The 17436-nt window shown below is 39.9% G+C and overlaps 1 protein-coding gene across 6 annotated transcripts in view; it reads right to left on the bottom strand.

The window, feature by feature from the left end:
- Window positions 1–17436, bottom strand: part of AMBRA1 (autophagy and beclin 1 regulator 1) — a 146208-nt gene that overhangs the window by 42759 nt on the left and 86013 nt on the right. For all 6 annotated transcript variants that reach the window (XM_044919409.1, XM_044919411.1, XM_044919410.1 and 3 more), the window contains one exon: window positions 243–353. In XM_044919409.1, coding sequence (XP_044775344.1) covers window positions 243–353 — 111 coding nt within the window. The remainder of the gene's footprint in view (window positions 1–242; window positions 354–17436) is intronic.

Here is a 17436-nt window from a genome sequence, read left to right as displayed (position 1 = left end):
GACACCTTCATCTTTGTGTCCATCTTGGCATTGCTCCTAGCACCGCAGTTACCATGGGTCGCTGCTCAGGGTGGGTGCTTAAAACATGTCTGCTGAATTACTGATGGTGAGCTGCAGAAATGGTACCGGGAAATCAGCTGCTCAACAAGATGATGAAAACTCCAGTACTCCATGGGTTTCTGAGTTCAGGCTCACCAGTAAGAAATACCCCCTCCACCAGTACCAGCTCCACTTTGACTTACCATTACTGATTTCAGGGAGGTCAAACTTAGTGAAGTCCCACCACTGGAGCCGGTAGGTAGTATTGGCAATGTTACTGGCCACAGCAGACTGTCCATCACCAATCACTGCCCCTGGTGGGGGAGAAGACAAAGAGAGCACAGTATAGTCTTTATCCACGTTTCCTCTGCAAACATAAAACAACATGTACTGGGATTAGCAGGAGAGGGGGAAGAGGAAGAACCATCTGCCAAGTCCCCATCTCAAAGAGAAACCAAACATATCTCAAGAACAATTCTACCAGAAACATAATCCCATTCACCGGCCCCTCCCACGATTATTTAACATTTCCTTAGTGCCAACAATGTGGCAGGTACCGTATATGTCCTGTCTGGTAGACTCTCAGTCTAAAGAGACAGATGAGTTTTCATAAAAATGCGTGTGGCAGTGGGGGGGGAGTGAAAAATGGGAGGACAACATTAACACAGAAAAGCCACACAGAAAAGCATTTCATTCCTGGATGTCTTTGTAGTAAGCAACACTCTTTGGGAGAAAGCATCTCCTCCTTTGTACACAACCTTCTTCCAAATAAAACATCTCAAAAGGAGGTTTCCTCCAGGGAAGAGGCAGCCAGTATATAGCTGACTGGATAGATAGAGACAGTAAAGAACAAATGAAGTCATGTTTGTTAATTTCTTCTGGACCCCTGGCATGTAACACAGCAGAAGTTTATGAGTCTGGCTTTTCAGTATCAGAATATTTTTATTAAGGCAATATTTTACAAACCCCTCCCCTTCCCGCCCCATGAGAACTTCCTTGAATCTGGATTCACTTGAAACATCTCACGGTTTAACTTTCCCTGAGATATACACTTTTGCATGACATTTTTTTCCTTGGTAACCAATTAAATAAAAAATGGATTTTTTTTAACAGGGTGACACTTTAATTTGCAGTTGTATTTCATTTACATGAACATGTCATTTCCTCCTCCTCCTTCCGAGGTGCATTTCATACACAACCACCCTTTTGATCAGACAGAGCCAAACCCTCTTGGGAGAATAGAACACTGTTGTATGCTAGACGACCTAAATGGTATTCTCTGCTGAAAATCACCTACTTCAAGAAACTGAACTTGTTAGAACTTACTAGCCTTGGAACAATGGACAATTTTATACCTAGATTCTTCAGTATCACAATCTTCCTCCTCTGCGTATCATTACAAAAGGGTCCTGTCATCGGTTCCCCCCCACCCCCCCGCTTTTGGTGAGCTGCATTTATTGCTCTGCCATTCCTGGTCTTTCCCTATTGTTTCCTCAAATGGTCAAGAGAGGTTGTTCAGAGAGAAAATGTCCTCCATACAAGCCAGAAAAGTACTCTTCTCCAGTTGCAGCAAGTTATTACATGAGAAGACTCTCTTCAACATTAGTTTATTGATGGTGTCCTTGTCCCAGTTTCAATTTGTAAAGAAAGGTGAAACAGTTCATTTCCAAGATGATAATACTGCTAAGATTATATATTCTCAATATGGGTAATATTGCCCCCATGGGGGCGAAAACTGGTTCATGGGGAACTCTTAGTGCAATCACTAGCTCGCCTCCAATACACTGTAGTATATGACAGATACACAGCCTATCTATGATATTAAAATTTCATGGGAGGGGGGATGATTAGGGGAAAAATGTCTACGAAATCTCCTTAGGAGGGTAATAATTACATAAAGGTTGAGGAATATGGTTCTAGATAAACCAATACCCCCACCACAATTTATTCTTTAAAATCTTACAGATTCAAAGACATAGACCCAAATGGTCATGATCTCCCTGAAGGCCTGAGAATTATAGCATTTGGGGGTGCTGTCAACGAGCCCACTGACCTCAAACTCCTACTGAGGGTCCTGTGGCATATCACTCAATGAGGTAAATAAATATGTTCTTAATAATTTTAACGTTTATAGAATATTCTATAATAATTACACCTGACTTGGGAACTTTTGCTGAGCGATTCCTGGGTCATGAGGAGGGTAAGCTACATATAGGACTTTCTTAATAGGAACATTTTATTTTTTTAGGCCCCTTTGATAATGAAAATCATTTTTTAGTTCTAAGGTCTACCACATCGCTGGAAAGAATTACTCAGTTTCACTCTGATCCAGGCTCAACATCACTGAGCTTATGAAGTGTTCCCCTGGCTTGTTTATCTAGATAGTTGACATCTCCCTCTGACCACCAGTCTTTCTCACACCATTGTAGTTCCTTATCATGTCCTCTAACTTTTAACAGAAAAGCATAAAACACAAAATAATAGAAGGTCAGTTGATTTCTCAGTTGATGAATGAAATGCTAGCTGCTAAAAAAGAGTAGGAAATAAACTGAAGAAACAAACCCCGTACTTTCGGAGCTTAAAATCTGGGGGAGAGGATGGGAGCTACAATCAGGAAAACAGTTAAGGAAAATACCAGATGATTTAAGAGTGCTGTGGATCTGCAACTGGGAACACAACGATTAAGATTCCAAACCCCCAGCTCCAGAAGCTCCTGTACCATCCATGCCTCCAGAAAACATTTCTGGAGAACAGCTGTGCAATGTAATAAACACGGATGGGTAGCACTGTGTGGAAGGGATTGGGGAGGTGTTCTCTGCCAATGGTGCCAGAGCGCTGAGGAGAAATGGAGCCTGGCACCAGGGAGTCGATTTTCAGTGCCGTGTAAACATAGATTAGGAAGCAAAAGATGCCAGCAACAGATTAGCGTATTGTCACCAGGTTCTCTTCTGCAAGAGCCGCAAGCCAGCTGAGCCTGTCTCTCGGAAACATCAGGAAGAAAAAGTATCACCCTATTAAAAAGCCCCAACCATTTAGTAGGCCTCTGGCCACTAAGCTGAAGGTATAGGAAATGTGCCAGAATGAATTAATGGACTAAGCTACAAGGTATTTACATAGGAGGCACTTAGCCTCAGAAGCCAAATCCTGAGAGACTGCTGAGAGATTTCTGAGGCCTCAAGGTTTTCTCAGTAATGATCGGATGGAACAAGTTAGACTCAGGGTTTTTCAACCTCCGCTACTGATATTTGGGGCCAGAAAATTCTTTGTTTAAGGCGTGGGTTGGTCTTGGGCTTTTGGAGGATGTTTAGCAAAATCCCTGGCCTCTGCCCACTAGATGCCAGTGGCACACTACCCCCTCACCCAGTTATGACAACCAAAATTGTTTCCAAACATTTGCCAAATGGTCCCTGGGGACCAAAATCATCCCTGGTTAGAAAACTCCAAGCTAAATAAATATAGCCTACATTTTAACTCCAAGATAGGTGCTCTTAGGAAGTACCACTACTAGAATTCCCACTGCTAACAGCATGCAAACTCTTAGTGACACTGATTTTGGAAAGAAACTAATCAAAGGCATAGCATTATACAAATATTCCCTTAGCAAACTTAGTTTCCCATTTCTGTCATGGGTATGCTTTTCCTCTATGGGTACAGCTCTGTATAATCAATAAGTCATAGATAAAGGTCCTTTTATAGAGACTGGTGCAAATTATGTGCCACAGCCAAGAGACAGATGCAAATTATGTGCCACGGCCAAGTGACAGACGCATTTAGTTTTAGAATTAAGGTCAAATGTCAAGGCCCTAGACTCTTGAGTAACTTTCTCCTTGAAAAACAGCCTAGGCCAAGACACATCACATTCTGGGCCACAAAACCCACTATAACACATTTAAAAGAATAGAAATCATACAAAGTATGCTGCCAGATGACAGGGAATTAAACTAGAAATTAGTAGCAAAAAAATAACTGGAAAATCCCCAAATACTTGGAGATTAAGCAACACACTTTAAATAACACATGGCTCAAAGAAGACATCTCAAGAAAAAATTTAAAATATTTTGAACTAAATGAAGATGAAAATACAACTTATTAAAATTTGTTGGATGCAATAAAAACAGTGCTTAGAAGGAAATGTACTGCACTGAATGTATCTATTAGAAAAGAAGATCTAAAATCAATAATTTAAGCTTCCACCTTAGGAAATAAGAAAAAGAAGAGCAAATTCAAAAAAATTCAACGTAAGAAAAAAAAATAAAAATTAGAGAAGAAATCAATGAAACCGAAAACAGGAAATCAACAGAAAAAAATTAATAAAACCAAAAGCCAGTTCTTTAGAAGGATCAATATAATTGATAAACCTCTAGCCAAGCTAACTGAAGAAAAAAGAAGACACAAATTATCAATATAAGAAATAAAAGAGGGGCCATCACCACTGATGTGTGGACACTAGAAGAATAATAAAAGACTACTATGAACAATCTGATAATCTAGAAGAAATGGACCAATTCCTTGAAAGACACAGTCTCCCAAATTTACACAAGAAGAAATAGATAACCTGAGTAGGCCTATATCTATTAAGCTGAATTAATCATTAATAACCTCCCCAAACAGAGGGTGCCTAGGTGGCTCAGTTGGTTAAGCAACTCTTGATTTCGGCCCATGTCATGATCTCAGGGTCATGAGACGGAGCCCTGCAATGGGCTCTGTGCTTAGCAGGGAGTCTGCTTGAGATTCTCTCTCTTCCTCTCCCTCTGCCTCCTCCGCCCCCCTCTAAAAATAAATAAATGAATACTTAAAAAAAACAAAAAAAACAAAACCCAAAACCTCCCCAAACAGATAGCACGAGGCCCAAGTGGGTTCACTGGTAAATTCTATCAAACATCTAAGGAAGAAATTACATGAAATCTCTACAATTTCTTACAGAAAACACAAGTGGGACTACTTCCTAACTTATTTTATAAGGCCAGTATTGCCCCAACACCAAGACCAGACCAAGACACTGAAGAAAGGAAAACTATAGACTAATCTCTCAGAAGCAAAAATCCTCACCAAAATATTAGCAAGTCAAATCCAGTAATGTATTTTAAAAATTATATGCTATGACCAAGTGGGATTTATCCCAGGTATTCAGGGCTGGTTCAACATTTGAAGATCAATAAATATAATCCAGTACATCAGTGGGATAAAGAAGAAAAATCATATAATCATACCAATAGATGCAGAAAAAGCATGTGACAAAGTCCAATACCTACTCACGATAAAAACTGTCAGGAAACTAGGAAGAGAGGAGAACTATCTCAACTGGATAGAAAATGTCTACAAAAACGCTACAGCTAACATCATACTTAATGATCAGAAACTATATGATTTTCCCTTAAGACTAGAACAAGCAAGGATGTTTCCTCTCACTACTCCTCTTCATCATTTACTGTAAGTCCTACCTAATGCAGTAAGAAAAGTAAATAAGAAGAAACAAAACTTGGAGAGAAAGAAACAAAACATTAGAGAGGAAGAAATAAAACTGTCTTTGTTCGCAGATGACATGTTTGTCTATGTGGAAAATCCCACAGAATAATAAAAGTAACTCCTGGAACTATTAAGCAATTATATCAAGATTGTAGGATACAAAAAGTTAATAGCTTTCCTATATACCAGCAATGACAAATGAATAACTGGAATAGGAATTAGAAGTTAAAAATACAATGCCATTTACATTAGACCAAAAAAAAAAGAGAGAGAGAGAGAGAGAGAAATATTTAGGTATAAATCTAACAAAATATGTACAAGAGCTATATGATGAAAACTCCAAAACTCCAATGAAAGCAATCACAAAAGATCTCCAATATTTACTGGAGAGATATTCCATGTTCATGGATAGGAAGACTAAATACTGTTAAGAGGTCAATTCTTCCTAACTGGATCTATAGATTCAATGCAATCCCAATCAAAATTCCAGAATATTACTTTATGAATACTGACAAATTCTAAAATTTATCTAGAAAGGCAAAAGATCCAGAATAGCCAACACAGTATGCAAGGAAAGAACAAAGTTGGAGGACTGACACTACCTGACTTTAAGACTTACTATGAAGCTACAGTGATGAAGATGGTGTGGCACTGGCAAAAGAATAGACAAATAGATCAGTGGAGCAGAACAAAAAGCCCAGAAATAAACCCAAACAAAAAAAGTCAACTGATCTTTGACAAAGGCGCAACAGCAATTCAATAGAGAAAGACAGTCTTTTCAACAAATGGTGCACATGCAAAAATATGAATCTAAATACAAACCTTGTACTTCTCATAAAAATGAGCTCATCACAGACCTGGATGTAAAACACAAAACTGTAACATTCTCAGGAGCTAATTCAGGAGAAAATCTAGGTGACCTTGGGTATGGCAAAGACTTCTCTACCAAAAGCACAATCTATGAAAGAAAAAATCGACAAAGTTGACTTCATTAAAATTAAAAGCTTCCGCTCAGTGAAAGACACTATGAAAAAGAGAATGAAAAGCCGAGCCACAGACCAGTAGAAAAATCTTTGCAAAACATTTATCTAATAAAGGACTGGTATCTAAAATATACAAAGAACTCTTAAAACTCAACAATAACAACCTGATTTGAAAACTGGCAAAAAAATCTGAACAGATACCTCACCAAAGAAGATAAACAGATGGTAAATAAGCATATGAAAAGATGCTCAACATCGTTTCTCATTAGGGAGCTGCAAAATAAAATAACAATGAGAAACTACTACACACTTATTAGAATGGCTAAAATACAAAACAATGATCACACCAAATGGTGGAGAGGATACAAAACAACAGGAACTCTCATTCCTTGCTGGTGGGAATGCAATGGTACAGCGACTTTGGAAGACAGTTTGGCAGTTTCTTCGCAAACTAAACATACTCTTCACCATATGATCCAGCAATCATGTTCCTTGGTATTTACTCAAATCAGCTGAAAGCATATGTCACACAAAAACCTACACACAGATGTTTATAGCAGCTTTATTCATAACTGCCAAAACTTGAAAGCAACCGAGATGTCCTTTAATAGAAGAATAGATAAATAAACTGTGGTACAACCATACAGTGGAATATTATTCAGCTCTAAAAAGAAACAAGCTATCAAGCCATGAAAAGACATGGAGGAAATTTAAGTAAAAGAAGCAAAAAGCCATATACGGTATGATTCTAACTATGTCATTCTAGAAAAGCCAAAAACTATGGACAAAGTAAAAATATCAGTGGTTGCCAGCAGTTTGCCAGGGAGAGAGGGAGATATAGTTGTAGCATCAAAAGAGATGTTTGAGGGCAGTGAAACTATTTTGTAGGATACTATGATGGTGGATATATGTCATCATACATTTGCCAAAACCCATAAGTTTCACACTTAATGTTAACTATGGACTTTGGGTGATAACAGTGTGTCAGTGTTGGTTTGTGGATTATATATAACAAATGTACCATTTTGGAGAAGGATGATGATGGTGAGGGTGGCCTATGGGTATGTGTGTGGGAGGAGGTATATGGGAACTCTATACTTTCCACTCAATTTTTTTGTAGACCTAAGACTGCTCTTAAAAAAAAAAAAAAAAAGAAGGCGGCTATTAATTAAGAAATAAAAACAGAGAGAAAGACATAAAGAGCCCCAGACTCTCGCTCATGTTATAGGAGATAGTGGAAAGAGCAGTTGTCTATAAGTCACAGCAGCTCACTCTCTACCATATGACCACAGAGTCTTCCCCTGGAGCCTCAGAGCAAAAGAGTAAATAAGGATGATTCTAACAAGAGACAAAACAAGGGGAAAAAGAAACTTAAATCCAGCGATCCTGGCCAACCACCAGAGAACAACAGCAAAACCAAGCTGCCAAGTCTCATTCTCTCAGTCAGGTCTTCAACTTGTCGGCTGGAAGCCTCGGGAATGTGTCTAGGGATAAAATCTTAATAATCATGACAGTCACGTGGTAGATGAGCTCTACCAAACCTGATAGCCTGCATGCCTCTCTCTGCCTCTGCTTCTCTGACTCCTCTGTTCTGTTGCTTGGAAAGGAGAATTAGAAACCTTTTTTCAAAAACAGCTTTTAGCCTCTCTCCAAGAGAGAGCAGGAAAGTGAAGAGTATGATTCAACAGTACAGTGAAAATACGGAACAATGGGAATCATTAGCAAATGTATCAGAGAAGCTAATTTGGGAGGGTAGAAAAGGGCAAGTTACAAAGAAGGAAACTATTAAATTATGTTTCAGTCCTATAAAATTGTTCCATTTGAGGCTGCCTCATTCAAAACGGCCATCTCTGAATGTGCTGCTACTGGGAAGATAGAATAAGAATGGGGCTGGGGGCCAAAGACTCATCAGCCTGGAAACACAATTACTATCCTTCTGCTTAGCTGTGATATGAAGTCAAGAACCAGCTTGCTAATTGGTCAATAGAACGGAGACCAGAAACTCCAGGGCAGGTCCAACTGCACAATTTATCAACTCTTCAAAATTCTTTTTAGAAAGCCAGTCACAAAAGACCACATATTGTATGATTCCATTTACATGGAATGTCTAGAATAGGCAAAGCTATAAAGACAAAAAGTAGATTAGTGGTTGCCTAGGGCTGGAGGAGGCAGAGGAAGGGAAGGGGGAAGGGAGAAGTGACTGCTAATGGGTATGGGAATGTGATAAAAATGTTCGGAAATCAACAGATAGTGGCAATGGTTGCAGAACTGTGAATATATTAAAAACCACTGAACTTTAAATAGGTGAACAATATGGTATGTGAGTTGTATCTCAACAAGGCTTTTTTTTTTTTTAAAGATTTTATTTTTTATTTTTTATTTGTCAGAGAGAGAGAGTGTGGCAGGCAGAGGAAAAAGCAGACTTCCCACTGAGCAAGGAGCCGGATGTGGGGCTCAATCCCAGGACCCCAGGATCATGACCGAGCCAGAAGGCAGACGCCTAACCAAATGAGCCACCCAGGCATCCCTCTCAATAAGGCTTTTATTAAAAAATACTTCTCAATATAAACTTTGGTCAATTTGGGAAGCAAAATATGGCATCCCATTTCTGGGATCCCTTTGCATATCTTTAATAATTTCAAGTACTGGTGAGTATCTTTCATTTACTGGCTCACTGTATTTTTTTAGTGTGTACTGTGCCTACCTACATCTTCCATGCATTTTTATGTTTGGTTAAGTTTTTTCTTGCAGACTGTCTAAGCTCTTTGTAAATTAATAAACTGGTTTCTGTCTATGAAAAGTAATTTTTCTTAGAGCAATACAACATGGGATTATTTGGACATAAAAAGCATTCTTCCTAAGTATATACTGAATGGCATCCTACAAAGAACACTTATTCTTGTTTCCAGAAAGCTTCATTCAAATGCAGTCTTTAAATCTGCTTTAAGAAGGAAATATAACTAAGCACTTTGTCATACTCACTTTGTCGCCTTATCACCATTTAAAAAAATCTCATCTGAGACCACAGTCAATTATTCTATAGCCTGGGGACCTGGAAAGAGACCCTGGTGGCAGATAACAAGACTTCCTCCAAGGGTAGAAGTCTCTTATTCCCATTTACAGTTTTGACACTGAAGAAAATGACCAAACTATAGTTTGTTTAAAAATTAAAACTTTATGAGATGTAATCCACATACTGTACAATTCACCTACTTAAAGTATACAATGCAAGGGGTTTTAGTATATTCACACCAATGTGCAACCATTATCAAAACCAATTTTTTAAAATGACTATCACTACTATTTGATTTCAGGACATTTTCATCCTCCTCCTGCCCCCATACCTTACCTATTAGCAGTCACTCCCCTCCACTGTGGCCCACTCTTTCCCTCCTAGCCCAAGGCAACCACTAATCCATTTTCTGTCTCTATAGTTTTGCCTTCCCTGGATATTTCACTTAAATAGAAACATACGACAGGTGACTGTGTCTGGCTTCTTTCATTTAGCACCATGTTTACAAAGTTCATCCATGTTGTAGCATGTATCAGTACTTCATCCTTTTTTACGGCCAAAAGAATGTTCCATTGTATAATCGTTTTTATTTATAGAAAACACACTGCATGGAACCTAGCAATCATAAAACTGAGGGAAACAGAACTATTTCCTGTGGAAGGAAAAAGTACGTGGTTTGTTTTTTTTTTAATTAAAGATTTTATTTATTTGCGAGAGGGAGGGAGGAAAGGGGAGAGAGAGAGAGAACCAGCAGAGGGAGAGGCAGAGGGAGAAACAGGTTCCCCGATGAGCAGGGAGCCAGACACAGGGCTCAATCCCAGGACCCAGGGATCATGACCTGAGCTGAAGACAGACGCTTAACCGACTGAGCCACCCAGGCGCCCCAAAAAGTAGGTTTTTAAAGAGGTTTTCAGGTTTTCAATTCTGAGTATATTACCTATAGCTGAAACCAAGTCTTCACTTTTTCCTGAGGCTAAAATAAAAGATAAGAGGAGTATTAGGGGGACATCATTTTCTGTAAAAACAAAAATAAAACCATGAACAGGTATCACGTAGATGTCTATAATTCTGACAGAGGAAATGTTCTGGGTAAGGTATGTGTTCTATCAGATTTAAGCTGTTTAATAACTGCTCTAACTGGTCACTTAAACTGATCAAGATAAATCATTATACAATATAAATTTGAAATGTATTTAACATAAACCAAAGGGTAAACGGGTAAACATTTTATAGATATAGATATCAATGACTATACATGCTCTTAGCAGGAACTGGGCCCCTAAATCAACAGAATTTTATTGTCCAATGAACTCCTAAAGGCTCTAAAAGTTCCAGCCCCAAAGAACAAGGGTAGCATTAGCCATACACAAATCATGAACTTTAGGGGCAGATCAGAGAAAGATAAGGCAATGTCTTATTGTTGAGGTCAAAGGCATTGGATGAAGCCAACAAAACAACAAATCATAGTCTGAGAACTCAACAAGGAAATTAGCAAGGCCTGGAATACAGAAGGAAGGGAAAAGAAATAGCTATGAACTATTTCTACATATCATCATAGCTTCACCAAAAATTTTCTCAAAATAACAATTCAAACCAGGATTATGTGACCACAGCAGAGTAAGTTTTATAACACACCAAGAGAGGAAGAGGTATTAATCTTATATTCATTAGGGCCAGAGCAATGGATAGAGCCTTCCTTTCCAGAGCAAGTAATACAAAAAATCTGGTACTAATTTCTTTAAAAACTGTGACAAAAAGCACCTAACATAAATTTACCATCTTAACTATTTGTAAGTGTTCAGTAGTGTTTAGTAGTTTAACTAGTTCAGCAGCGTTAAGTATATTCGCACTGTTGTGAAACCAATCTCTGAAACTTTTTCATCTTGCAAATATGAAATTCCATACCGATTAAACAACTCCCCTTGCTGCCGCCTCCCCCTGCCCCCTGCCCTGGCCCTCAGTAACCAAAATTCTACTTTGTTTTATGAATTCAACTACTTTAGATACCTGTTTGAGTGGAAGCATGCAGTAATGGCCTTAGTTTTTAGCATGCACTTGAAAGTAGAGATACATTAACTAGATACCATGCACCCAAAGTCATCCACAGACAAGGTATAAAATCAGGATCATACTCAAATCTACAGGAAGCAGTTAGTTCTGATGGGAGAAGGTAACCTCTAGGCTGGGCATGGCCATTTTCCCTTAAAAAGCCATTCAGAGGGGTCAAATAGATCAGAACTAGATCAGAATAGATTCAGAAAGGCTCAAAGGTGGTGGAGTTGCCATAAGGATACTTCTGCTTTCTAATCCAGGGATCACCAGTGATTCAATCACATTGCCTTGAATGTACCAGTGTCATCTGGAGTTCAGCAGTGTATTCCACCCTAAAGCAAAGACAGTAAGCTGCACTTTACCAGGTCCTCACTCCTTCCTTCCAACATATTAAAACCCAGGATTAATCTTTTTTTTTTTTTTTAAGATTTTATTTATTTTTTTGACAGAGAGAGACACAGTGAGAGAGGGAACACAAGCAGGGGGAGAGGGAGAGGGAGAAGCAGGCTTCCCGCCCAGCAGGGAGCCGGATGTGGGGCTCGATCCCAAGACCCTGGGATCACGACCTGAGCTGAAGGCAGATGCCTAACGACTGTACCACCCAGGTGCCCCCAGGATTAATCTTGACTGTTGGCAGGGCGACTGGTACCTCTTAGCTCTCTAAAGTCAAGCTAAGATGCTCCTGTGTGGGTAGATGAAGAGGCTGAGGCCCATTTTCATCACCATTCTGTAGACCTGCCTTTCTTCAATATATATGTCCTAATGAAGCAATTATCTAACACTTACACTAATGATGTAATTGGGACAAGTAATTATGAAAGCAGAACATCCATTTTCAAAGAAATGAATATCATTACCTTTCTTCCACCCACAAACATTATTTAAGACAAAAACAAATAACCCCACAAGAACACATGCTACTAAAAGATTACCAGGAACAACATTCTAAAACAGAGTTTAGGAGAAATGAAGAAAAAACCCCAACAACCCCCAAAGAAAAACAAAAGTTAAAAATCCAACATTCACTCCCACCAGGCAGGATTTCCTCAAAGCCTCTACATGTGACGGAAGACATACAGGGGGTAAGAGTAGTAAGAACTACTCGGCCTCCACTTCCACACACCTCACAACCTGGCACTCACTACAGGACCCGGCCACCTCTGCTGCTCCCATGGGAGGACACTGGCTTCGGCAGGTCCGTGAGAGAAGCCAGGAAAGAAGTCGGGGGGGCTGCCATCCTCACTGTTGCACAATAGAGCTGCTCAAAGGGTTGCTCAGCAGCAAGAGGATGGGCAGAGAGAGGGGGGAGGGCAGGAGAAGGACTGAGGGAGAAAGAGGTGAAAGAGAAAGATGAACAGAGCATATGACTGACTCAAACACTGAATGGCTCTCACCAATCACTTGTCTTAAATTGCTGAGACTTCTGCAGCTTTTATTGTTTGGTGGAAGCACAAGTGAGCAGAATTGGACCAGAGGGTCCTGGGCTTGTCAGCAGCAGGAGGGAAACGACCTTTAATGCTGCAAAGAGGATGCAGATTTCAAAAGCCTAAAATCTGCAATGAAGGGAAATGGAAATGTGCTGAACGTGGGTTTGACTGGCAGCTTTGCTCATCTGTCGATCACAGGGTAATAAACACTGCGAGATGGCAGAAATGAAGATAAATGCTTTCAGCAGCGCCATTCCCCACCCTCCCCTCCTCTTCCACCCCCACTCAGCACATGACAAGAGTTAAAGCAAGAAAATAAATCAGCTTCTTATCCAACTCTTTTGTTAAAACTTTCCTTACAGGCCACCTACACGTGAATTATTGCTCTATGAGCCTACATTCTCATTAGAGAGCCCAGTTTGTAAAGGGTGAAAAGCTCCTGTCAAATCACACCTGTACATTTTAGGGTACAGCATTACCCAGCTGAGTCAGTCCGGGCCAACGTGTAAGAAGGAGGCCAGGGCGACTCTCTGAGGGGAAGGCAAACTCCCCCCCCCCGACCCCCGCAATGAAATTCTCTAATCCAAAACCTGGCTCACTCAGTTTAGAGGAGACTTTGGAGCGCCAAGGGCAGCATGTTGTCACTTTACCGCAACCACTGCCACATTACTATTGAGCCAGGGACAGAAAGGCTAAGCTCCGAGGGCTAACAAAGAAGCCCCTGGGGCTTGGCGGTCAGAGGTTAAGTCAATGAGAAAGTGGACTACAGAGTACAACACTCAGTCCTGAGCATCAGCTTCACATTCACTTTGGAATGAGAGAAACCTTTAAAAGGGGAACGATCTTACAGGTTTCCCACGAGTAGGTCCAAGGGAAGTATCGTGTATTTTGGGACTTGTGACATTGAAATAAAGCATCCAGCCGACCTGGTTTTTGTAACAAGACTTGGGTTTTTTAAGTAAGATGAAAAGGACAGCAATTCCTAATGCTTGTGGCAACTGCTTGTAAGAAGATGGTTGGAATTTTGTAAAAAACTACATCTTGATTCTGCTAAAAGAGGGCCTAGCAAAAATCTTAGCAACTAGATCATTTAAGACATTTGAAAAGACACTCTGCTCTACTGGCTCAGCCAGGCTATTTTCCTCTAGATCCTGAAATCCTGGGAAAAGATTTCAGACCTTTGTTTTAAAGAACAGGCACCAAGTAGTAGAAAGTCTGGAGCAAAAATAAGTGGGAGAAAGTGTGGTGACTGGGTCTGTTTCAAACCACAAACTGCTCAGAAGCTCGAGTAGTCCCCAGAGTCATGCATATGCTGTGGGATCCTAGGAGATGAACACTTGTCACATGAAGATAGCGAATTTGAAATAGTTTCTAATTAAAATCCACTGTTCAGACCTTAATATCAGGCACAAAGTGGAAAAGCATTATTAACAAGCCCCATATTGAGACACAGCTAAAAGGATGTACCTGGAAGCTAAACAATAAATCCAGATTAGCCTTTCTAGCCTGTAAAACCTCAATAAAATCTTTTTTTTTTTTTAAGATTTTATTTATTTATTTGAGACAGAGAGAATGAGAGAGAGAGAGCACATGAGAGGGGGGAGGGTCAGAGGCAGAAGCAGCCTCCCTGCCGAGCAGGGAGCCCGATGCGGGACTCGATCCAGGGACTCCAGGATCATGACCTGAGCCGAAGGCAGTCGCTCAACCAACTGAGCCACCCAGGCGCCCAGATCTTATCTCCTCCTGTAAACTTTTCTGAATTAGAGAGAAATCCCTGCCCACACAATACTGGCCATTTTCATAACGTAAAACATTTGTCACCTTTTAGGTTACCTGGCTGTTAAGTACATAAAGTTTGCTCCCAGTTCAAGTGTTTATAACTCTGTACACTTAGCCATCTATTTTCAGTTGGAACTGCATGCTTTTTCCTTTTTTTTTTTAGGGGTGCTGCAGAGGGAGAGGGAGAAAGAGAATCTTAAGCAGGCTGCATGCCCAGCACAGAGCCCAACGTAGGGCTGGATCTCATGACCCTTAGCTGAAACCAAGAGTTGGATGCTTAACCAACTGAGACACCTGGGCGCCTCTCCTTCTTTTTTAAGATGACAGAAGGGGTCAACTTTTTACTCACATTTGAAATACTGTGCAGTCATGGGACTTAGCATATTGTCATTCATATAGCAAACACGAAATATACAAGGGTGAAGAACATTGATGGGAACTGCAAGGAATGTCACTGCCAGACTTATAAACTGCTCTTTCTACAAGTGAGAAAACACATCCTAGTCAGTCTTTACTGCTTATATCTATTATGGGGACAGGCTGAATTATAAAGAACCAAATCACATGTGAAGGGAATTTGCAGTGCAGTATATACATGCAAGAATGGAACTAAGCAACCACAGTTTGCAAAAAGAGCTTGTCTTTAATTGTAAATAAACCTAAACATCCATCAAGAAGAGAACAGTTAGGGGCACTTGGGTGGCTCAGTCAGTTAAGCATCTGCCTTCGGCTCAGGTCATGATCCCGGGGTCCTGGGATCAAACCCTATGTCGGGCTCCCTGCTTAGCTGGGAGTCTGCTTCTGCTCCCTTTCCTCTTCCCCCCTGCTTGTGCTCACACACTCTCTCAAATAAATAAAATCTTAAAAAAAAAAGTTAGACTATAGTCAACCACACTATGGAACACCACATAGCCATTAAAAAAAAGTCTGCAAGTACTGACATAGAAAGATATCCTTGATCTATCATTCTGTAGGATCTCACCTCTATTAAAAAACAAAATGGAGGGGCGCCTGGGTGGCTCAGTTGGTTAAGCGACTGCCTTCGGCTCAGGTCATGATCCTGGAGTCCCGGGATCGAGTCCCGCATCGGGCTCCCTGCTCGGCAGGGAGTCTGCTTCTCCCTCTGGCCCTCCCCCATCTCATGTGCTCTCTCTCTCTCTCTCTCTCTGTCATTCTCTCTCTCAAATAAATAAATAAATAAAATCTTTAAAAAAAAAAAACAAAAAAACAAAATGGAGAAAACTATATGGGTGAGTAAATACACGCATGTATTTGATTGTGCATAGAAAAAAATTTTGAAAGATACATTCCAAATCAACAAGGAATAAAATGAAGAGACGCTTAAACTTTTTACAGTGCATATTTTGATAGTATCTTAATTATTTACAATGAACCTGTATTATTTTACGGATTTTAAAAGGGCAAGAAGAGTGATGAGTTACCTTTATAATGATCTATTAAAAAGTTATACTTTTTGCTATTTAATATCCCCAAATTTAACACATACATTTATCTGTTTCATGAAGCTAACTAGTTGAAGGACTGAGAAAATTTCCTTTGTCCTGTGTTTGCAATAAGTTTCACAAATCACGAGTTTCCCATTTTCACTGAGTGTCTGTCAGAATGGTGCCCTGAGACGCTCTTCATACATCTAAGAAGTTAGGTCTTTGTTAGTCAAATAATCTGTGCTATGTGACTAAAAAGGAGCCAGCACAATTCCATCTCTGGGTGAATATCTTAGAGATAATGCCACACATATACACAAGGAGAAATGTTTAAAAAGTTTGAAGCATGCTGTAATAGTAAAAATCTAGAAAACTTAATGTTCATCAGTAAGGGAATAGATCAGAATACGCGTATAAGTGGATATTAAAATATTATGTAACAATTAAAAAGAACAAATCAATCAAACTGTGTCAATGTGGATTGATAAAAACATAACACTGAATTTCAAAAGTTATAAAATGATACATGCGGTATGATACCATTTATATAAATACAACTCTTAAAACACAAAACAGGGGCACATGGGTGGCTCAGTTGGTTAAGCATCCAGCTCTTGATTTTGGCTCAGGTCACAATCTCATGGTCCTCGGATCGAGCCCTACATCGGGCTCCTAGCTCGGCACAGAGTCAGCTTGGGGTTCTCTCCTTCTCCCTCTGCCCCTTCCCTCTCCCCCTGCTTGCACTCTCCCTCTCTCTCTAAATAAATAAAAAATCTTTTTTAAAAAACTACACAAAACAATGATATTTTACTAATATATTAAGTTATAGGGGCGCCTGGGTGGCCCCAATAAGTTAACTTAAGCATCTGGCTCTTGGTTTCAGTCCAGGTCATGATCTCAGGTTCAGGAGATCTAGCGTGGAGCTGGGCTCCATGCTCAGTGCAGAGTCTGCTTGAGACTCTCCCTCTCCCATTGCCCCTCCCCACCCCTGCACTTGCACCCTGTCTCTCTCTCAAATCTTAAAAAAAAAGTTATAAAAGATGGACTGCAATTATTTAAACCAAATTGATGATAGGACTTGACTCTATGTAGAGCAGGAAATATAATTAAGAAGTCAAAATAAAATCTTAAAAAAAAAAAAAAGAAACATGTCCTGAGTCTAGATGAATCAGGTTTCTACCAAACTTCAACTTTATCTGCAATGATTTTATTTTATTTATTTATTTTTTAAA

The sequence above is a fragment of the Neomonachus schauinslandi genome, chromosome 11 (genome assembly GCF_002201575.2).
Source record: "Neomonachus schauinslandi chromosome 11, ASM220157v2, whole genome shotgun sequence".
NCBI classification, from domain to species: domain Eukaryota; kingdom Metazoa; phylum Chordata; class Mammalia; order Carnivora; family Phocidae; genus Neomonachus; species Neomonachus schauinslandi.
This window is presented reverse-complemented; position numbering and strand designations above follow the sequence as displayed.